The sequence below is a fragment of the Dryas octopetala genome, chromosome 1, assembly GCF_963921425.1.
Source record: "Dryas octopetala chromosome 1, drDryOcto1.1, whole genome shotgun sequence".
NCBI lineage: Eukaryota > Viridiplantae > Streptophyta > Magnoliopsida > Rosales > Rosaceae > Dryas > Dryas octopetala.
In genome coordinates, this window is record NC_141366.1 from 14,573,152 (window position 1) to 14,596,307 (window position 23,156).

At 38.3% G+C, this 23,156-nt stretch overlaps 5 protein-coding genes across 9 annotated transcripts; 2 read left to right on the forward strand and 3 right to left on the reverse strand.

Moving 5' to 3' along the window:
* Nucleotides 1–245: 245 nt before the first annotated feature.
* Nucleotides 246–1,683, reverse strand: LOC147298277 (beta-amyrin 28-monooxygenase-like). The gene is made up of 4 exons (XM_086248387.1): nucleotides 1,397–1,683; nucleotides 936–1,343; nucleotides 688–880; nucleotides 246–602 (listed from the first exon to the last, which is right to left on the reverse strand). Exons 1-4 carry the CDS (start codon nucleotides 1,681–1,683, stop codon nucleotides 300–302), a joined length of 1,191 nt encoding a protein of 396 aa, XP_086104513.1. The 3' UTR covers nucleotides 246–299.
* Nucleotides 1,684–2,905: 1,222 nt separating this feature from the next.
* LOC147298278 (Transmembrane proteins 14C) lies at nucleotides 2,906–5,707 on the reverse strand. The gene is made up of 3 exons (XM_086228749.1): nucleotides 5,429–5,707; nucleotides 4,344–4,431; nucleotides 2,906–3,256 (listed from the first exon to the last, which is right to left on the reverse strand). The coding sequence occupies exons 1-3, from the start codon at nucleotides 5,625–5,627 to the stop codon at nucleotides 3,184–3,186; spliced, it is 360 nt and encodes a 119-aa protein (XP_086084875.1). The 5' UTR covers nucleotides 5,628–5,707; the 3' UTR covers nucleotides 2,906–3,183.
* Nucleotides 5,708–7,751: 2,044 nt separating this feature from the next.
* Nucleotides 7,752–9,395, forward strand: LOC147298279 (DTW domain-containing protein). The gene has a single exon (XM_086229434.1). The coding sequence runs from the start codon at nucleotides 7,752–7,754 to the stop codon at nucleotides 9,093–9,095; it is 1,344 nt and encodes a 447-aa protein (XP_086085560.1). The 3' UTR covers nucleotides 9,096–9,395.
* A 785-nt stretch (nucleotides 9,396–10,180) lies between these two features.
* LOC147298280 (RNA-binding CRS1 / YhbY (CRM) domain-containing protein) lies at nucleotides 10,181–18,353 on the forward strand. 5 transcript variants are annotated; one of them, XM_086234398.1, is made up of 6 exons: nucleotides 10,181–10,770; nucleotides 11,054–11,181; nucleotides 11,277–11,502; nucleotides 15,761–15,888; nucleotides 15,985–16,118; nucleotides 17,572–18,353. In XM_086234398.1, the coding sequence occupies exons 1-5, from the start codon at nucleotides 10,275–10,277 to the stop codon at nucleotides 16,081–16,083; spliced, it is 1,077 nt and encodes a 358-aa protein (XP_086090524.1). In that variant the 5' UTR covers nucleotides 10,181–10,274; the 3' UTR covers nucleotides 16,084–16,118; nucleotides 17,572–18,353. The 5 variants fall into 5 exon arrangements, with proteins under 5 accessions (XP_086090524.1, XP_086090516.1, XP_086090529.1 ...); XM_086234390.1 differs by having other exon boundaries at nucleotides 17,580–18,353; XM_086234403.1 differs by having other exon boundaries at nucleotides 17,602–18,353.
* A 120-nt stretch (nucleotides 18,354–18,473) lies between these two features.
* PAP18 (purple acid phosphatase 18) lies at nucleotides 18,474–22,441 on the reverse strand. The gene is made up of 5 exons (XM_086234371.1): nucleotides 22,255–22,441; nucleotides 20,759–21,427; nucleotides 19,739–19,927; nucleotides 19,566–19,654; nucleotides 18,474–18,986 (listed from the first exon to the last, which is right to left on the reverse strand). Exons 1-5 carry the CDS (start codon nucleotides 22,417–22,419, stop codon nucleotides 18,770–18,772), a joined length of 1,329 nt encoding a protein of 442 aa, XP_086090497.1. The 5' UTR covers nucleotides 22,420–22,441; the 3' UTR covers nucleotides 18,474–18,769.
* Between the last annotated feature and the right edge of the window lie 715 nt (nucleotides 22,442–23,156).

A 23,156-nucleotide genomic window follows, 5' to 3' on the forward strand; every position in this document is an offset into this window, starting at 1 on the left:
CTCCATATTAGCCGGCCTTTAACCATTGGGCCACTTGTGTAGGTTTGTCACTCTCACATTAAGGTTATTTTGTTTCTTTATATACATGTGGCACTTCCTGTATAAACTTATTATACAACTTCTATGGTAGCTTAGTGCATGAATAGCTTAATTATACGATTGGTACATTGAGAAATGATATACGCTTGATTGAAAATCTGAACTCTAATTATGAATTTATGATCAATAACATTAGTGGATCAAATTAACATTTCCTAAACAAGCATATATATGATAAAAATTAAACATGTTATACATATTTACAATGGTTTCCTTGGAAAGATTTCTATGGGAAGTCCTTGAGTAGGTACTGGCATGGGGTCTCTACTGAAACAATTGTCTGCACATAGCTTCCATTTGAATTGAGTGACCATGTAATGGATTGCAACAAGGATTTCGATCCTGTCAAACTCATATCCCGGACATATTCGAGGTCCTCCTCCAAATGGAACAAAGCTGTAGGGTGGAACTGATGCTTGATTCTCGAACCTACTCGGATCAAACTTTGATGCCTCCGGGAATATGCTATCGTCTATGTGAGTCATAGGAATAGCCCAGAATATCTAACATTATAGTACAGGATATGTTAGGATTTTCATCAATTCTATATTTTTACAGGATTTATGCTTATGGTAAATTTGGATTTACTTGCCACCCTTTAGGGATGAGGAATCCACCATACTCGATATCTTTCAAAGCCTTTCTGAAGCCACCAAAGACAGGAGGAGTCATCCTCAGAGTTTCCTGTGCTACTCTCCATGTGTACTTCATCTTGGTAAGGTCTTCCCATGTCAGAAATTCTCTTGATGAGGATTTGCTTCTAGCTATTTCTTCCTGTTCTGCAAATCACAAATCAACAAGCATTAATCACACTACATCTAGTGACTCTAGTCCCTTTTATTTTGGTTGCATAAGCAGCAGGTTCATTAGCTACAAGCCGCAAAAGAAAGGTAACCACAACAGCTGAAGTGTCATATCCTGCAACCATGACTATCATGATATTGTGCAAGATCTCAGTTTCGGTTAATTCTTCTTCGTGCTCATCATTTCCGATGCTAAGCAAGCAAGTGATAAGGTCTTGGCGCGGAGATGCAGTCTTTTTCTCAAGCTCCACCCTCTTTTCGCGTATAAGTAGCTTGATCATGTCCTGAACCTTCTTGCTTGCCTTGAGGCCAGTGATGGCAACACAATTGCCAGCCAACAAACAGAGTCGATTCGAATGATTTTGGGTGATCGGAATATATTGGAGCTGAGTGGCAGTGATCACAAGCGTGTTAGAAGTGCTCTTATGCTGTTCTTGAAGCCTGAGTCACTCAAGCAACATGTGGGAAAAATGGACCAAGAAATCAGGAAGCACCTTGAGATGCTGCTGAATATAAACTTGTTTGCCGCCTGTCCGTGAATGAAAACTGTTGGCTGGCCAAACAGACTTAGCTTAGAAACAGGACCATACTTTGTGATCTTTTGTTTAAGCCATTTTTCTGCAGTGTTGGCACGCATAGCTTGGAGAAGGCCAAGGCTTTGGCCTATTATGGGTAGTCCCAATGAGCCTGGTGGAAGCCTGTTTGATGAATTTTTTCTTCTCGCAAAGAGGAGGAAGATGGGGATAAGAAAGAGGAAAACTGTGAGAAGAAGGGGATTCATGGTTTGGGTGGCCTTGTTTGTGAGAAAGTGAGCAAGGGATTGAAGAGAATGAAAATCAATTCGATATAAATAGGGGTCTCAAATGGGGTGACTCTAGTATAAGTGAGAGAATGAATACCGCACTCATCAAATATGTTTTTCAAATTATATTTACTAAATTATGTGGGATTATTTCATTTATTCAAATCTGGATTCACTTTGAACTATATGTGTACTAACTATATTGCATAAAGTATCATTTGGAAAACAAAATTGATGACTCTTTTATTGTTTGGACGGATTATATGCTACCTATAGAACATATATTACATTTATAAGAACATGGAAAACCCCACCTAACCTCTCCATGAAAGAATCAGCATTCTTTTTTGTTTTTGACATTTCTATTATGATTGCAAGTTTTAGTACTTGTAATATAATAATATTAGTCATATCATAATGTTTTGTTTCTAGCTGTTTGCACACATTTGGAAAATTAAAGAAAGCAAGGTGTTGTAAGTTCTCTGGAAGCATTTGCTTGTTTCTTTCGTTTGTAAATTGTGATTTCAGACGGCAACATGTTGTTCATGGCGATTTCCGCTAAGTTTGTCAATGCACAAGTTTGATGTATCACTAGTGTCAAATGTATGAAGTCACACATAATCTTGAACCTTAAACGTATGAAGTCACATTAGATAAACTCTACTTGAAAAGGTAACTTGGGTAGATTAAATGAAGCCAACTTATTTATTATTCGTGTTGACATATTCATATACTGATTTTTTGCCAAGTAAAAGTAAACCAAAACTTGCGAACTTCGTTATAGGTTTGAATTGTGTTATTGTGCCGAATAAAAATTTGCCACCAACTAGTTTTTAAGCAAAACTAGTAAGAGAACATATTGGACAATGTTATAGTGGGCTAATTGACTTCGACCTATAAATTCCATAAAAAATAATGGTGACTATCAACGAGTCATACATCATTACAAGATGCTTGATTCCCTGGAGGATATGAACAAAAGAACAACTCCCTGAATATACAGGTTCACTAAGTATGACCCATTTTATGAAAATGAAAATGAAAATGCAGGACTCATCTGAATGTCACTTAGAAAAGAAAGAAGAAAAAAAAAAACCTTCCATTCATCTAATTCCTGTTTCCAAACAAGCAGTTCTAGTTCAAATCATGAGAAAGTGAAGGTTATTTCTCATGCTCTGAGGTCTGAAGGCATATCCCGGTCTCAAGTAAATAAGAGATTTTGGCTAAAAAAAGGGAAACAAAATAGTTGATTCAACAAAAAGTACAGTAAAAATGAACGCATGGTCTGAAACAAGGTTTCATCCAATGCCAAAGACAAAAACCATATTTCATTTATGTACACAACCTGATAGCACAGTATTTAGTGAGATTGGATTAATTGGATTGATTAACAATTTGGTAACATCAAATATAAGCATCTGGAGATGTGTGATTTTAGTACGTCAGTTTATAAGTATTGAAAATAAGTCCTCAATACCATTACTTGGTCTTGGCGGGAATATGGTTGCCACCAGTTGCAACTTTGTACAAATAGAATCCAGTCATGAGAGCGCTGCAACAAAATGAAGTGGTCTTAGCTTCAGAAACTAAAAATATATATTATATTCGGAAGGAAACTTCAATTTTGTACAGATAAAATCCCGTCAGTTGCAATTTTGCACATATTAGGATTCACGATAACAACAGAAGCACAATGGGATTATTGCAAAATGATAACCAAAAAATGACTTTTTGCACAACCAAACAAGAAATAGAAAGACCCCTTTCCCATACTGTTGAAATAGATTCCATTCCAACTCTCCCATTTCCTATCCTACATCTTTTATCCCTCCAATTCTGCATAGTACCAAAGATAGTAAACACAAGAAGACAGAAAAAGTTGGGCAGACTCAATCCAAACTTCTGAATTATGATGTGAATCAAGGAGAAATCATGCAAGTATGATTCCCAATGGCACTGATTATAAGGTGCTACAATATGGGATCTGAAACTCCGTTCAACTAGACTTCTGACAAAGGTTTTCAACAGAACAGATCAACCTCGTTCCAAGATGATTCAGGAGAGCTTCGCATATTCAGTGAATGGGGACATATGATTCTAGATTGTCCAGAAACTATGATATTCAAGTGTGTGTATTTGGATGAGCATTCAACTGGACGTGGATAAAATTCAAAGGGCTATAAATAGCCCATTCTTAACACGCAACCACATATAACATGTGCCAGCCTTACACAGAACTACTTCCAACATTTACATGCCTTTAGGAATATCAAGAACCTACCATCCCAAAACCACAAACCAGAAGGTAATCAACGTTCCTTAAGTGCATAAACTGACTCAAACCAGCACAGTGGTAAACATTAAATTTGTCCACAAAATTCTATGCCAAATGACAGATAGAAAGGAGAAAGAAGATAGTCTAAACATCCAAGATGGAATTTGTTTGGTAGAAATAAAATACTGGCGCTGCAATACAGGGGAAAGTATTCATAATGCAGCAACAAAATACAAACCAGATGCAAGAGGTACATAAACTACTTCTGATGTTCAACAGCCAGCACTTGAATGATGACACTCATAATTTAGATGCAGTGGTGTGGGGTAATAAATATCCAGAAAATTGAAGAGCATGAACATACCTGATGCCAGCGACAACACCAGCTGGCATGATCTTCGAAGTTTGCAGATAGCGATGTCCCATGACCCACGTGAGTGTCACTGCACAAACTGTTATAAGGTACATGAATCAGTTCTAAAACAAAGTTTCCATAGATTGGCATCAAGACTACACTGAGCAGAGAATATGAAAAAAGAAAGAATGTGACCTTATAAATATCTCTCTTTCTCAATCTCTTCAATTCTTAAAAATAGGCACTCACCGAGCACATTACACCTAAAGCAATTCTTTCAAATCACCCAAGCAAGGTCCAATCGTATTTTCAATGACTAAAACGTAGCTTTTTAATTTTAGGTTATAAATAAACCTTGCTTACTGATGCACTTCAAAAAGATAGGGGCTCACAGCTAAGTCGCTAACTAGTTAGGCAATCTTATTATAGTTTGCAAATCACTCTTCATTCACATTTTAATTTTCTGCCACTTCATCAAATGTATACTTGATCAGACAATACATGCATAAGTGCATAACTTATGCACTATGCATGTATTTGTCACCAAAACTTTTACTAAATTGTAGTCACCAAATAATGTGGACCCAATGTGAACAATGAAATACTGCAACATCAGTTGGCGTCTCAAGAATTTCTCTACGCAGAATATAAAACCCTTAACATCATGCAAAATTGCAAACAATAAAGATTAAATTAACAAAACTCAACAGTTTTTAACAGGAAATTAGTAAAGGCTTCAATCGTGCAGAAGCATAGAGCTTCCAAATAACTAAAGAGAACACAATAATAACCTTCAAAGACATATAAAATAGGAAAAAGTCACATTTTGCACATAATGGCAAAGTCAATGCTATCAAAGTAATCAAACTACAAAGCTTACATATTTCATGACCCATTAATGTTTTTATAAGCAGTATGACATTATCTCAATGAAACAAAGACCCAAATCAAGATTTGTTTTTTTTTTTTTTGAGAGGTAAGATTTGTTTGTTTCTGTTTCCTTTTTCAACTTCCTATCATTTCAGTGAAAGTACCACTATCATATCTGGGATCCAGACCCACAACAATTCTAAAACCAAATAAATAAAGCCTACCCGTTTCCAGAATCAAGGCAAAATACGAGTTCTTCTTCCTCTCAAAGGCCTTGAGACTGAGATAGCCAGCAAGAGTGAGAAGCAATCCAATGCCTGCACCTCCAGCCAAAGAAGCTATGCTCCCCTTCCTGAAATACCCAAATACTCCTCCACCCACCAGCACCAACCCATACGGGATCGTGAAGCAGAAATCGTGCATCTTTCCCAACTGGGTTTCCGGAAAAATTTCACCGACAAATCAAAGGAAGAAAGAAAATACTTTTGGTTTATTGTATTGTTTATGCGTTTTTGTGCCTGAAATGCTTATAAACTGTCAGTTATTGGCGCGTGGAATTCAGTTGGTCAAAAAGTTGATGTACCAACTCCCGAGTGACTTTGTTCGTTTCAGGATAAGCTCTTGATTAAACGACGCGTAGTTTTGGTTAATATTATAGGAGTTCTAAATGGGACTCCTTTGTTTGCTCTCTTGACCCGCCAACCTTTTAAATTCCATCTTTACCCTTAAAAAATAATTAAAATTGAAAAAATAAAAAAGCAAAAACCCAGCCCACCGACCGCTTCTCCCTCCAACCCACATGAGGTCAGTTATTTTATTTGTCTCTGATAGTCGTCATGTATAATTGGTAGGGGTGGGCGCGGTGTGGTTCGGTCATGTCTCCCCCGGAATCGGGCGCCACGCCGAACATTCATACATTGTGCGGTTCGGTGCTTAAAACCATGAAAGGAGTAAAAAAAATCAAACCAAACCAGTCCATTCCATGTGCGGTGCGGTGCGGTTCCCCACTGCGGTTCTGGTCTTTTTATTACATTTACATATGTTTTATAATTTATATAAAACATATGTTTTGGAGTTTGGCCATGTATGGGTTTCGTCTTTTTATTACATTTACATATGTTTTAATGTTTTATAATTTATATAAAACATATATTTTGGGGTTTGAGCAATTGGGTTTGGTTGGGCAAACTAGTTTATGTAACTATACTATATAGAGTATATAGAATATATAAAATTTTAAACCTTAGGGTTTAGCATTTAGAGAATGAGAGATGAATTACAACAAAACCCTATACCATAAGTTTTAAATCCTTATACCATAAACCCTAATATCCTATAGGACCTATACCATATCCTAAACCTTATACCATAAATTTTAAATCCTATACCTTATATGGCATATACCCTACACACTTATATAGTATATAACTATATTATACCCTAGAACTATAAACAATTAAAAAATTTAGTATATAGAGTATAAACTATAAATAATATACAAATTTTTTTTATATAGAATATAAAGAATATATTAATTTTATTATATAGGGTAATGGGTATAACTAAAATTATATACTAAAATTATTAATTTATTATTATAGTATATATCTAGAAAATAGGTCATAGGGTTGTATAAAATATATTTTAGGGTCTAAACTCTAAAATATAACTATGTTAATATTAATTTTAATATTTTATTAGGATTTAGGGTCTAAAGTGTATAAAAGTGTGTATAAAAAGTATATAAATATGGTATAAATATGTATAAAAAATATATAAAATGGTATATATATATGTATAAAAATATATATTTTTTGCAATTATGCGGTGCGGTTCGGTGCGGTGCAGTTAAATGAGGTGTGGAATAGGAGAAAACCGGTGCGGTTCAGTTTTTTTGACAGTGTTGACTTTTTTTAGTCAATGCTGTTTTTTACGGTTTTTTGGCGGTGTGGTTCGGCCGGTTTTGAGAATGCACGGTTAAAATGCCCACCCCTAATAATTGGTGATTCAAAAAGTAAAAGTATAGTGTCTTCGTCGGACGATCTTCTAATTTTAAATATGATTGATTGTGATATTGGTGGTGATCGACGTATCTCATTGGCCAGTTGATATATGCCCTCCATTTATCCAAATCATTATAAAACGTGTGTAAATTCGAAAGATAAAGAGAGAGGGAAAAAAAAAAAGAGAGAAAAGTTATTGGCAATGGGGTAAGTGGAATCATCGAGGAGGGATGAAGTTCCAACAACCTTCTTTTATTTTTATTTTTTAATTTTGTTATAAATAATGTGCATTACATGTGTTACTATTTTACTTGTTGTAACATAAATGAGTCATGTATGAATCAATAAAATACTGACACATTATATGAGATCTTAAATTATGATACAAATTTGGAGTCCCAAACACTACTCAATGGTAAAATTGGAAGAAAATTTGGGGGTCCACTTAGAATTTCACAAATTGAGACAAAAATAGAACTTTCCCAAATATCAAAACGACATGTCATCTTATCACCGACTTATGTTTTTTCCAACGGAGAGAACCATGGCTGCTAGAACACATAGGTGCTGGTTCGGTTCTCGAATCCACTCACTGACCCGAAACGACCATTTCTCTTTACTTCTCCAAAACCCCTTCTTTTTTCCTCAAACCCTGAAAATGGTGACTACTCAGGCTATTTCAAAGAGACCCATTTGCCCGTCGTGCTCCAAACCCGTCCGGCTCTGCCTGTGTACTCGGATCCAGACCCCGGGGCTCCACAACTCTGTAAGTGTGACCATTCTTCAACACAGCCTAGAGAAAAACCACCCACTTAATTCTGCTAGGATTGCGAGAATAGGCCTCAAGAATCTCAACGTGGTTACTGTTTCTGATGTGAATTTTGAATCCCGGTTCGTTATCCAGTTTCTGGACCCGGATTCTCAAACGGGTTCGGATCGAAATGGTTCAAAAAGTTCAGGTTTTGATCAAGTTGTGGAAGGTGGAGAGACCCAGAAGCTGGATTTTGAGTATTCTGATGAGGTCAGTTCAGGGAAAGAGAATGTGGGTGAGTTAGAATTTGAGGTATTTGCAAATTTCCCAAAAGAGAAAAAGGATAGTAGTTTGATTGATAGTAATGAGCAATGCAGTTTTGTGAGTGATATAGGTGGTATGAGAAATGCTCAAAACCAATTCAATGTTGATGAGGCTTCAACTGGTACCACATTGGATGTAGTATCCAATGAAAACAAGCTTTGTGATATAGATTTTGATTCCCTTAAAGGTGTCAACGGTGGTAATGGTGGACCTGTTATAGCTGCTACCATTGGCAAGTATGGTGTCATTAGCTCGCTTTCCCATATTTGGATGCCACAAACCGATCCCAAGAAGCCAAAATTCGATACAATTTTAGACATAACAGATGCGCGCGGTGCTCTTGAAGAGGGGTTCGTTGTACAAAAGTTGCAAAAGAAGCCAATGGAAGGAAGTGTGGAGTTGGATGAATATGTAGAGTTTGAAGTAGAGGTTCCTCCTGGATCTGTTCTCTTGTTTCCATCTGAAGAAGCAGTTAGTGTTAAGGACCTTGAGGCCATGGATATTGAGGTGAAGAATTTGATTGTTTTGGATGGAACATGGGCAAAGGCAAAGAGAATGTATGTGGAAAACCCCTGGTTGAAACTCTTGCCACACTTGAAGTTGGATGTGGACAAGATGAGCTTGTACAATGGAGTGAGGCTTCCTCCCAAGCCTGGATTTCTGTCCACCATTGAGAGCATTGTGTATGCACTGAAAGCAGTAGGGGACAGTCCTGAGGGGTTGGATAATCTCTTAGATGTTTTTGAGTCTATGGTCGGGGACCAAAGGCGATGTAAAGAAGAGAGATTGGGCAATGTCGCACCGCCGGGGTGAGTCTTTTGCTCAATTTCACTTGTGTTATGGTCCTATGGATAAAGAGAAGAAGGGGTGTTTGACTGCAGCTTTTGCAAGGGTAAATGTGGAAAAAGGAAATTGCATAAATGAAGTTGGGCCAAGAGTCGAGATACAAATATACAATTATACAAATGAGAAGAATTGGGTCTAAATAACCCCACTCTCTCCGACTAACAAAAAACCCACTCTTTTATTAATCTAATTTCTATTTCCTGGTTTTTTATGCATTTCTTTAAGATAAATTGCTTTTGATATCTTTCGCAGACTAGTTAAATTTTATTTTTTTTGTTTTATTGTTTGCTTGGCCCTTGCCACATGAATTCCTGGATCCACCCATAGGATCAATGTACATTATGTTGGATTCAAATTAATGTCAAAATCACAAATATTTTTTATTATAAAATATAAGTCTAAGCAAGTGACTTGTACGTCCACATAGATGAAAAAGTAATACAAAATTTAGCTGAATTTATTCAAAACAATTATTATTACACAAATTAAAGTGTCACAACTGCAAACATTCGAACTCAACTTACATAAACTTTTTTTTTTTTTTGCCAATCAACTTACATAAATTTAGTCACGTGAAATTTTTTTTATTAATCTGATCAACTAAATCATGTCATATTGATCCGGCAAGGTTGCTAGCCCCTGCAATTGATGAGAGAGAATGGGAGACAAAGAGAAGCTAGACAGAAAAAGGGAGTGAGGAGAGAGAGAGAAAGGTCAGTGGGTTGAACCGCCGACGATGGTGGTGAGCCTGGTGGCGCAATGAGGTTGGGGTGGGGACTTAAGGTGGCTGGGTTTTAGGGTTTTTTTGTGTAATGAAGATATTCTAAAAATTTTAGGGGTGTGTATGAGAAATTAAATAAATTAAAAAGAAAAAATGATGTGAAGTCAAAAATGAGTGTTGTGAGAGAAAGAGGGGTGTGCTTATAGCAGCCCTCAAGAATAATCATATAAACGACATGTCGTTATAAAATGTGGCTCTCTTGCCTTTTCATATAGCCATATAGGTGTCCTAATTATGATATTATCCCTTCATTTTCAGGCAAATACAGTTCTGCCCATCTTTTCAGCTTAGTGAGCTCACTCCATGTCCAAGTCAATCAGTTAGCAACCGAACCAAGCCAAACTGAACTCACAGTCAGTGTTGCAATGCTTAAGCTCCTCTTATGGCGTCCTCCCAAAACCCTACCCCTAGATTCAACCAAGCCATTCCTCTCCCTCTCTCGCCTTCTTAGCCAATCTCTCTCCGAAGACCCCTACGAATACGACCCTCCGTTTTCTCCAGTTTCCAAACCCCCAAAGCCCAAGAAAAGTAAGACCCAGAACAAAGATCTAGACCCGAAGTATGACCCGGTACGACCTCTCAAATCGGACCTTCCCTTTGACTTCAGCTACTCGTACTCGGAGACCAACCTGTCGGCTGAACCTATTGCGTTCCGAGAATCGCCAAAGTTCTCTCCTTTTGGGCCGGGTCGGCTCGATAGGAAATGGACGGGGACTGTAGCCCCGGCCCAACAAGAAGTGGACTTGGACCGGGTAGAAGAGGAGAGGAAACGGGTTCTCGGAGACCCGCTAACGGAGGAGGAGGTTGCGGAGCTTGTCGAACGGTACCGTCACAGTGATTGTGCTCGGCAAATCAATATGGGTAATGGAAAACCCCATTTTTTAACTTTTTCTTTATAATATGGTAGGAACTTTGCATCGTGAGATTGACCATGTATCGCATGGTATTATTGCAGCTGTTTATTATGTGTTTTAAGCTTAGCGTAATAGCTCAATGCTGGTTTGGTTTTGTAGTCATTAAATGAGAATGGACCAGATAATTTGGTTTGGTTTTGTAGTCAATAAATGAGAAGGGACTAAGTAATTTGGTTTGGTCTTGTAGTCGCTGAATGAGAAGGGACTAAAATAATTTAGTTTTGTATCAGGAAAGGGAGGAGTCACTCATAACATGTTAGATGATATCCACAACCATTGGAAGCGGGCTGAAGCTGTGAGGATCAAGTGTTTGGGAGTGCCAACTCTTGACATGGACAATGTTTGCTTCCACCTTGAGGTTTGAACTGAACTCAGGCTCCATATATCTCGAATGGGTTTTGACTTTTTGTGCTCGGAGATTATTAGCTGATGGGGATAGTAGTGTCTGTGCAGGACAAGTCTGATGGGAAGATTATCTACCAGCACATTAATGTCCTTATTTTATACCGGGGTCGAAACTATGATCCGAATAATCGACCAGTAATACCTGTAATGCTCTGGAAGCCGTATGCTCCGATATATCCGAAGCTTGTGAAGAATGTTGCTGATGGCTTAACATTTGAAGAAACGAAGGAATTAAGAAACAGAGGGCTAAACTCCCTCCCTCTTATGAAGCTCAGTAAGTGTCTAATTAAGAAAAAAAAACCGGAACTTAGGCAGTGAATTTGACTTTTGAAGTTTCAGATGATCCACTGCTTTTCTTTCTTGTTTATAACAGTAAATGGGATATGGCTACAGTTAGCGTGTATATAGGTTTTCCTTATTTAGCTAGGAATTAATGTCATAGCTGTATAGTTGACTTACCTTAAATGGTATTATGTATCCTGTATAAATATACCTTGAGATATATTAAAATTTATTCAGCCATATTATCAAGTTGGTATCAGAGCCTAGAGATCTAGGTTTTTCCAAAGTTTTTTTTTTTTCGCGCTACAGTACCCGCTACAGTGTCGCCGCTACAGTACTGCTACAGTGTCGCCGCTACAGTACCGCTACAGTACTGCTACAGTATCGCCGCTACAGTACTGCGAAAAAAAAAAAATTTTTCTTTGTTCTTGCTGAAACCCTAACCTGAAGAATTGCTGCTGCCGCACCCTTCCAAGAGCAACTCTAGCTCTTCTCTTGTGCTGCTGCTAGCCTATCTTCTTTTCTTAAAATCCTAGCTAAACACCATCAACAAACCCTAGCCAAACAGGAAGGTGCCGATCAGCCAAGCCGAAACCCTAGCCTCAATCTTTCTTTGAAAGAAATCCTAGCCGCATCCTATGTCTGACGAAATTGTCACTGCCTCTGCCAGCAAGACCCCTGTGATTTCTGAAAACAAGATGTCATCCATTGTGACTTTTCAGGAGACTTCTTCTCCAATCCATATCAAATTAGATGGTACTAATTATCGTATTTGGTCTAAGATTTTGGAGATGCATATTGCCGGCAGAAATAAGAAGGGCTATATTACAGGCAGGAAGGTTGCACCTGCAGAGACTGATCCGACCTATGATGAGTGGGAAGCTGCAGATGCCATAGTGAAGTCATGGCTCATCAACTCCATGACGCCCAATCTCATGTCTCATTTCGTTCAGTGTGGAACAGCGAAGGAGGTTTGGGATGCTGTTAAGAGGAGCTATCTTGATGCCTCTGACTCTTCTCAGGTTTATGAATTGATGAAGAAGACCTTTCAATTGCGTCAGGGTGGCCGACCTCTCACTGAGTACTATAATGAGCTGAACTCCATTTTCATGGAGTTAGATTATCGACGGCCTAATGATATGGAGTGTACAGCTGATGCTGAGAAACAGAGGAAGCGTATAGCTGAGGATCGGGTTTATATGTTTCTTGCAGGTCTTGATCACAGTTTGGATCAAGTTAGCAGTCGTGTTTTGGCTGCTTCTCCTTTACCAAGCCTGGAAGAAGCCTACTCACTGGTTCGTCGCGAAGCACAACGACAGGTCACCATGGGAACTGAAGATAGTTCTATGGCTTCAGCCCTGGTAGCCCAGAAAAGCAGCTTTCGGCCAGCCCCTCCTGCTGTTTCCTCTGAGCCTTCTGCTCGCCTCTGCACTTATTGCAATAGTACTCGACATACAGTGGATGTTTGCTGGAAGAAGCATGGTTACCCGGAGTGGTATAAGCTTAAGCAAGCCGAGAGAAGGAACAAGAAATCCTCTCAGTCTGCCCTTGTTGACACATGTCCTTCTTCTGCTTCTCAGGTCTCTCGAGTTTCTTCCCAAGGAGGAGGTAATTTTGGTTTTGCATTTCTTTCTTCTACTAACACTTGGGTTATTGATTCAGGGGCTACTGATCATATGACTAGTAAGTCTTCCTTGTTCAGTTCTCTAATACCTCCGCCTGTTAAGTCTGTTCAGGTTGCCGATGGGACTCCCATGCCGATTACGGGGGCCGGGACTGTCTCTCTTTCTCCTTCATTCTCCATGTCTTCTGTTTTGCTTGCACCTAATCTCTCTAATAGTCTCCTCTCCATTAGCCAGATTACTAAAAGTCTTAATTGTTCTGTGACCTTTCATTCTACTCACTGTGTTTTTCAGGACAATCTCACGAAGATGACGATTGGCACTGGTAGGGAGAGAGGGGGTCTTTACTACTTAGAGGGGACCCGACAATTGCAGTCAGAGTCTAGCCGTGGGCTTCAAGTAGGAAGAGGAGGGTCTGAAAGGGAGAAGATTCTTTTATGGCATTGTCGTCTTGGACATCCATCGTTTGTCTATCTAGAACGTTTGTTTCCTAGGTTGTTTATCAATATTCCTGTTGCTAGTTTAAGGTGTGAACAGTGCATTTATGCAAAAAACCATCGTGTTCCTTTTAAAGTGAGTTTCAATAAAAGCTCTATTCCTTTTTCATGTGTTTATACAGATGTTTGGGGTCCGTTTTCTACTCCTTCTGCTTCTGGTCATAAATATTTTGTGTCTTTTATTGATGACTGTACTCGGGTGAGCTGGGTGTACTTGCTAAAGTCTAAGAGTGATGTTATCCATGTTATTCCTAAATTTTACAAAATGATTATCACACAGTTTAATTCTCAGGTTCAGGTATTTCATTCTGACAATGGTCGTGAGTTTGTTAATCAGTCACTTACTGATTTCTATACACAACATGGCATCATCCACCAGACGACGTGTGCCTACACGCCACAACAGAACGGCATAGCAGAACGTAAGAACCGTCATCTTCTTGAGGTGGCACGGGCCTTATGTTTTACTATGCATGTTCCGAAACGCTTCTGGGCTGATGCTGTCATGACTGCTGTCTTTCTTATCAATAGAATGCCTGCTCGTATCATTGACTATCAGACCCCATTGCGGATGTTGTCACGATTTCACCCTATCCCTTCTGCCCTAAATCTTTGCCCTAGGGTCTTTGGTTGTGTTTGTTTTGTTCATGTTCACTCTCTTCATAGGGATAAACTTGATCCCCGTGCTCTTAGGTGTGTTTTTCTTGGTTACTCTAATTCTCAAAAGGGGTATAAATGTTTTCATCCTCCTACAGGTAAAATCTATGTGTCCATGGATGTTGAGTTTTGTGAGCGTGTGTCTTATTTTTCTGGGGAGGTCTCAATGGTACCTCTTCAGGGGGAGATTCGAAGTAAGGAAGAGGAACAATTGTGGTTGGATGAAAAGAGATTGTGGATTTCGGGTAAGGGGGAGGATTCAGCTGTTTCGGGTTCTGATCCTGTGATGGCTGAATCCGAACCTGAGGAAAGGCCGGCCCGGTTGTTCCAAAAAGGCTATACTAGGAGAAACAAAGTTACTACTGCTGTGCCTCCCTCTAATTTCAGTACTCCTCTTGATGATACTACCATGCCATCGGATGACTCTTCTAAGATCGACTCTGAGGTACATGTTTCTTTCCCTATAGCTTCAGTTTCAGATACTGATTTGAATCCTAACCCTGTAACTTCAGAATCTGCTGACTTGGATTCACAAGTTGGTGGTCCGGATAGAAGATATCCCCTTCGTGAACGTAGAGAGCCTGATCGGTTGGGCTTCTCTAAATCATCTTCTAATGTAGTTTATCCTATGTCAGATTTTGTCTCTTATCATCGTTTGTCTAAGTCTCACCTTGCTTTTGCCCTTCAGTTGTCTTCTGTGTCTGTTCCTAGTCATTTTCAGGAAGCTCTTGGAGATCCCAAGTGGAAGTCTGCTATGGTAGAAGAAATGAAGGCACTCCAGAAGAATTCTACTTGGGAAATGGTCGAGTTACCTCAGGAAAAGAAGACAGTAGGGTGTAAGTGGGTATTTACAGTGAAATATAAATCAGATGGTACAGTTGACAGGTACAAGGCTAGACTGGTTGCCAAGGGTTACACCCAGACTTATGGGATTGACTATCGAGAGACCTTTGCTCCTGTGGCCAAGATGAACACTGTTAGAGTCATACTTTCTCTTGCAGCTAATTTGGATTGGTCATTACGACAGTTTGATGTGAAGAATGCTTTTCTTCATGGTGATCTGATAGAGGAGGTGTATATGGATCCTCCTCCAGGATTTACACCGAAAGGAGGCAAGGTATGCAAGCTGAAGAAGGCGCTTTATGGACTGAAACAGTCGCCGAGGGCTTGGTTTGGCAGATTAAGCCACTCAATGAAGGCATATGGTTTTAAGCAAGCCTTGGCAGATCACACCCTGTTCTATAAACGAGATGGTGATGATATTACCTTGCTTATTGTTTATGTTGATGACATGATTGTTACAGGTAGTAATCCAAGTAAGATAGAGAAGCTTCAGGGTTATTTGGCTAAGGAATTTGAAATGAAGGATTTAGGAGCTCTAATTCATGCTTCTTTCCTGTTAACCCATATGGCATTAATTCATGCTTCTTTCCTGTTAACCCACATTCTTATTGGTTAATGTTATATTCTGCAGCTAGAAATGGTGTGTATGTGAATGTTGTTGATAGAGTTAGGGAGGCCTTTAAGACTGAAGAGGTGGTAAGACTAGACTGCACCCATGTTGGTACCAGTGATTGCAAAAAGATAGGCGTGAAATTAAGGGTATGGCTTCTAATCAAAATTAAGTTAGAGTTTTCTTTGCTTTCTGGAGGTAGTTATGGGTTTCTACTCCATTCTTATGTTGCATTCTATATTCAGGATCTGGTGCCTTGCATCCCTCTTTTGTTCAAGGATGAGCAGATTATACTCTGGAGGGGGAAGATAGATCAAGAACAAGACTACAAGGGGATAGATTAGAAGTGAAAATCCCACAGATGCTTGAGTGCGGTCAGGTTTGGCACTCAATTCTAAGAAAATCTCCAATGCTCATGTCAATGCTATATTTGACAAGTTATAGTGTCAAAATGCAAGATTTGGAACATTGCACTTAAATGTTGCATGCTAAAAAAAAAAAAAAAGGCCATCCAAGTAACATTCTGCTACCAACCTCCATTCATCCATAAATGTTGATTACCATTCTCATGTCTACATCAACTCCTCCACCATCCAACTACCATTTCTCTTGCCATTTTTCTTCCAAGCTCATTTCTTTTGCTTGAAGAACCTAAAAATGGATTAAAAATTAAATTAAAAAAATGAAGAATAAAGTAGAAGTGTCAAATTGTCTGCACCTAACAAATTTGTTGGAACTTCAAATGATAATTCCGCAATCAGATTTGAAAGAAACTTTTGATCATATAATATGATTGTTGGTATTGTTAATGTAATTCCCGAAAAGCCAGTTCTAAAAAGTTTCACAATGTTGGTGGACATCTCATGCCTGCCCCACTTAAGTGTTACAAATGCCTATACTTTTGCCTACACCACACACAAAAGTGTTATGAATCCATCGTCAATTTTACATTCGCATGGAATACCCCACCCGCATGGTAGAATGATTGAGGACTCCAATGGGTGGCTACATGTATGGTACATGGTGTTTAGTATTGTGGATTCATAACCCTTTTATGTGTGGTGTGGACAAAATTTGTGGGCTAAACACTTTTTGTGTGTCACCATACAATATACAGCTATAGTATGATAAAAGAATCCATGAAGCTTAGAGTTTTAATCCACTTTATTTTTTTTTTTGTCAAAATCTTTTTACTCTTTCCTTTATGCACTATCTTTTGCTCAAAAATTAGGAAAAAAAAGACATTAAATAATAAAGAAATTGTGGGGAAAAAAAATCACAACTAATCACGATTTGGCAATTTGCAACAGTTGGTTGAGCATCATTAAAAATCCAATTGTCAATAATTCACAAATTTGATTAACTTAGGTATTCGAGAATTACGTCAAAAACAACAACGAACAATGAGGAGTTTCATTCCATCCTTTTAGGGTACAATTATAAGGTGTTGCAAGTTGCAACAGATTCCGTGTGACCTCACACTCAGAATTCAGGAAATAAGGCAACTTCCTAAAATCTTTCATTTTAAATCTAATTTTTTGGTCATCTCTACTTATTTAAGCAAAAGGATTGTATAGCTCAAAGGAAAAAAGAAAAATTAGCAATGATAGTTGGATGATGGGTGGTTGAATGATGGAGGAACAGTGATTAATAGGAGGAAAAATGGTGGTGGAAAAAGTAAAATACTATTTGGAATTCAAATGGCTTTTCTTTTGGCTTGCAACATTGGATTACAAAGTTTCGAATGTAGCATTTTGGTAGTGTAGGTGTCAAATATAACATTGGCATATAAGTCAGCTCTTGCAGACCGCTAATCACTCAGCACATCCAAGTCTCACAGGTTTGGCACTCACCAATTCTAGGTCAGCAGCTTTCACTGCCAGTGGGTTAATTAGTCTTCTCCAACACCCAGCGGGATTAGAAAAGAGGAATTATATTAAACATGTTCTGGTGCTCTTACATGTGCTGTAGGAAGGAGTGATTTGTTGTCCTGAGTACACAGGAGTTGGTAAAATGAAATGACTGGTGCCATTTCATATCGAACAGATCTCATAAGGGGGGCGTTCTTAATGTACAAGACCAGTATGCTGCCTCCTCACATAGGAGAAGAATTGTAGAAGGCACTTGGGACTGTCATTTCTCAGCCTTAGATAGCAAAAGAAGCCTGGAGCCTCAACCCTCTAAATGAGATGGCGGTAGTCCCTTTGCTTCGTGTTGAACTTTCAAGTTTAAACTGTTATCTCTCTCTTTGCGTTATGTAATCAAAATCTGATGTTACTGTATTACTATATTGTATGAAACTCATGAATAGTTACATGATTGTTGCCTTTTAATTGGTGGTGATAACTAATCAATGGAGGAGGCAATCATTGCTCTTTACTCTTATGTTTGTTTCTTACGAAATTAGAAAATACAAATGTCACATTTGAAAAACTTTTCTGGCCATCACGGGGGTATTGCTCGTTGCCTTTGTTGCCACTCAAATGGCATGGCGTTCATTTTTCTTCTTTCATGCTGCAGTGGACATGTTGCTCAAACTCTCAGAACTCTCTTACTTTACCTTACAAATTACCGCATTATCTTACCCAATCCCCACCACTAAACAACAATCCTCAATTGTGAGGAACCAATGAAGAATGACTAGTTCACAAACTCAAGTCCTTGACCAAGATTTTTATAATTCTTTAACCAAGCTTCATATAAATTCTGAATGTAAGGCCAGAAAACACTATCAAGAACAACATAAAAGGGAAAATCTTACTAGGTACCATACATATGTTACATGTAATAAGTTCAAGAACACGTGAAAGTGCTTATACATTCAAACTGCTAAGAAACCGGTGTTACAGACACACCAAGCAGTTGAGAGAGCTCAATTAGTACATCAAGGACCACTGTGTTCTACCGATTGAAGCAGCAATGATTTGATTTATACATCACGATAGATGTATTCACCTTATACATAAAAACCCTAGATAAGATACACTTCATGCGTATCAGGTGAAGCTAGCATCACATGTAATACAAGTTCTATGGTGCGATAAGTATCTTCCTCAGTTCATGTCTGTTCTCAGAAACACATCCCGAACTGACCAGTGAGGTTATCCAGACCTGATCCGACCTTACAGGCTCATCATCATCATTCCTATGCCAGGTCCAAAAGGCATGGGTTGAATTCACTATCTTAAGCTCACCATGACCAAAACTTGCTTCCCGGAAGACTGACCACTCAGGTGATGGGTTATACCTGCCAATTCATAGAAATTAGATAAAATTTTAAGGGTAGTGCTAGGAAGACCATCTCTTTGTACCATCTAGTGTACCATCTCTCTAATAGAGGTGGGATCCACCAATATAGAGAGATGGTACACTAGATGGTACAAAGAGATGGTCTCTCTAGCATTTTCCAAATTTTAATAAATAAAACAGTCTTTTGCCAAGTGTTTCAGCTGAAATATTGTAAATACTGCAAAAGATTGGAAGTGAAAAACCCCCACTTTGGGTTTAAAGGATGGAAGCTTCCATTCTTTTCCTATCCCCAGGCACTGAAACAGTTAAAGCACCCACTATGTTTGAAAGGAATGCACTAGTGTCAAGCAATCAAAACTATTACTCCCTTTGAAATTCATTCCTTTAGTACCCAATTCCAATGGAACTCATATATAACCAATAATAGTGGCTATGATAAAGGCAAATGAAATACCAGATGTCTGGAACTGATACCAATGCAAACACAATTTCAGGATTGTTTTTCTAAATGCATGAGATGGTCAATTCTATTTCCTAAATTGCAAATTCAAAAAAAAAAATTAGCACAGAGACATACTTGTGAGCTAAACCTTCTCTGTTTCCTCCATCACCAATGGTTATGTGGACAGCACCACATGTATCTGATTTTCCACTGTTGACACGTTTCTGCCAAACAGACAATCATAGATTAAAAACTGAGTGCCATAAATTTATACTTAAGAAATATATGCTAAATTAGCATAGCTATACCGAGCGTTCATAAGCATGGACATGGCCAGCAAATACTATATCCACACTAGCGGCATAAAGCAATGGCTCCATTGCTGCCATCATGCTGTTCCCTTCACCTTGATGAGCCTTGTTACTATTGTACCAGGGAACATGAAATAGTGCGAGCAGCCAAGGTGTCTTCTGTCGGTCTACCTTTGAAAGATCATCCTGTTTAAGAAGAATGACATGAATTTCATACAAAGGATTGACTCGAGAGAGAAAGTGAAAGAAATAAATAACTCAAAAGGCAAGAGAGAAGATGAAAGAAGAAAACAACAGAGAACCCATCTAAAATGGAAGTGAATGTAAAGATAAAACACAAGACCTACAGACATAACACTTGAACTCATGCCTCATGGTTATATTCAAATGTGCACTCATCATTCCTTCAGTGTCGCTATATGATTGAGGTTTGTAATTCTTACTTAACCAAGGAAATTAAGGTTGAACCTGCTGTGCTAAAGGGCTACACTTGGAAGAACTTTTAAACAATAATATGTTTATAAATTTCCTTTTATATGTGTTTAAATATTTCCTCAGTTGAGCTACAAAGATTCTCACCACCCTCCTCCCTAACTTCTGTTCCAACATATTTTGTGATGCAGTGTTGGAATGGGTGCATTTACTTATGCGTACATGGATGCACACTACTATCCACTATCAAACTTTTTCAAAAAAGACATGAAGCCACATGAAACAGCATGCCAGGTGCACACGTTATGGGCCATCACTATATCTAGGCAATGCAAAAAACTATTAGTTCCCCCCCCCCCCCCCCCCCCTCCCCAAATGTGTAGTAGGACCATTGTGAGTAAGCGACAGAAACACATATAATAAATGGCACACACCAATCACCATAAACATTCACATGATCGAAGAAATCACTGATAAATAATAAGAATGAACATGAATCACAGTTTTTACTAAACATACCATTAATTATTTAATGTAATAGAAAACGAATATTCCTTCACACAAGAGACGAGAAAGTTAACTAACCTTTAACCACCTGTATTGGTCTGAATACTCATCATAATCAGTATATGAACCAAGCATGATAACATGAACACCGGAAACTTCAAAGGAATAATAAAGATTTGAACTCGATCCACTCTCTTCATTAGGCATTTTCCACCTAGAATTATAGGATTGAAACCCATCCTTTAACAGTGGTATGTTCTCCTTTTCATGGTTCCCCTGGGTTACCATCCATGGCCTTGCACTTGCAAGTGGCTGCACCAGTTCACCAAATGTATCCCACCGGCGCTGCATGTAATCAGCATAAGAAAGGTCTCCAGGAAGCAGATGCACATCATATCTGCACTGGTCAATGTGGTCTAGAGTAGACTTTGTCCATCCAGTTTGACCCAGATCCCCCGCAACAGCAAAGGTAATCGGAAATTGAGCTGGAGGGGTCTTGAGCTGAAACTCAGGACCTTGTCCACCACATTGGTAAAAGTAAACAGTATCATGTTCAAGAGGTCCAATGACGGTGTGGTGTATCTTTCCTGAGCTATAGAGAAGATAACTATAAGAGGTGCTTTCGCCTTGAGCTACAGAGCTGTATTTCCCTGATGATGTTCCATATTGAACAACTGAAGGAGCAGATTTATCACAAGTGACCCATGTCACTCGCATGTGCTTGTCTCCTGCCAAAGAGATGTGCACCTGGAATAGGCATTTTTACAGATAATTATATATTATACTAAATGGCTACCAGTTACCACAAATAAAACTCAAAGAGCTTGATAAAATTGGGAGTCGAGAAAGAGAAAATATCAAAACAAAGACCAAGTTCCTTAAGGAATACTTGCCCAAGTGAAACAACACGAACAGATTATATCACCACCAATGATAAACGCATTAACATAAAAAAATGACATAATTCACTATGCATTCATAACATCCAGAAGCTCCAAATCTCATTCCAATGCACATGAATTAACATGCCAATTAATCATTTCTGATAAATGAGGATTTGTTGAGATTCAAGGAACTGCACTATAAACCTTATCACTAGAAACCATTTTCATATATACTTTAGCTCCAAAGTCCAAACCTTGGGTAGTTTTCTATTTAACACGGAAAGCAAACATCCAATTTATGATTGACCGCACAACTTGTTCATCTGAAGTAAGCCATGACAGGCTTGACAGCTCATGAGTTAAGGTCATAATTGACCAAAGGCTTGATTGGCCAGAGCCATTGGTAGAGCAAGCTTGACAGGCACACCCCACAATCCACACAAACGATTAAATATGAATTATAAACACATAAAACATATCAAGCTACTCAAAAAACTAGACAAACAAAAAACCGCAACCGAAGCTTTAAAGGGAGATCATTTTGCGGAGAAACAAACAGAACCCAATTGTAAAATGAAGCAAAGTTTTATGGGATCATGAAAAATGGAGTTAAAATATAATTGTTACCCAAGAAAATTGGGAAACACCCAGAAGAGTGAGAAAGAAGAAAGAGGGTGATGATTAACTTACCTGCTGGGGATGAGAAGAGGTCTTTGAGTTTGAGCTCCATGGGAAATGGAGGGTTTTGCGAGGCGGAGGTCGGACATATTCAGCTGTGATGACAGTGACCGAGATTAAGAACAATACTGTTAGGATCGGCTTCGGGTCCATTGTCTCTTTGCCTGCAATAATCATTAAGGAAAGTCCATATCTAGTACCTCAGGTAAGCTTTAGCTTGCTCACTGTTCTTTTTGTAACGTTATAGTGGAATGACCAAAGTACCCATGTCGTGTTCTTTATTGTCTCCCTTTGGGGGTGGGTGGATCTGGAAAATACATTTTGTTTATTTTTCGCCTCATGATTGAAAGTTTTGTAAGATCCGCAATTACAAAGGCTTAAAGCATATATTTTTTTAAAAGCATTCTTCTTCTTTATAGATAATTGGATATAGATATTTGTGTTAAGAGTATAATTCAAATGAAGAATGTCAAGTCTTGTTTAACAATATATATATATATATATTTAGTCCTTTTATTCTGAATTTGGTCTTTTTATTTATGTTATATGTCTCACGTTAGTTAATTATTATTTGACTCAAGTTATAGATTAGATAATCATAATTCTACAAACGAATCAGGAAACAGAATGTCATATATTTCAGGAGCTAGATCAGTTTCCGATGAACAAGTATGAACCAGAGATGTGATAAACTTTTGACATAAATTCAATTTTGACACATAATTATATAAATTATTTCAACGGGATCCATGAACTTTAAAATATTTCAAATATACATCCGATCTATTATCTAAATTGAAAAATGAATTTTTGTTCGTTGATTCGTTGAGAGATCAGTTAAATGACAGCTTGGTTTTTGCTGACCGGGATTACTTGGCCACGTGGCGCTATCTCAGTAAACATTTCCCACCAAA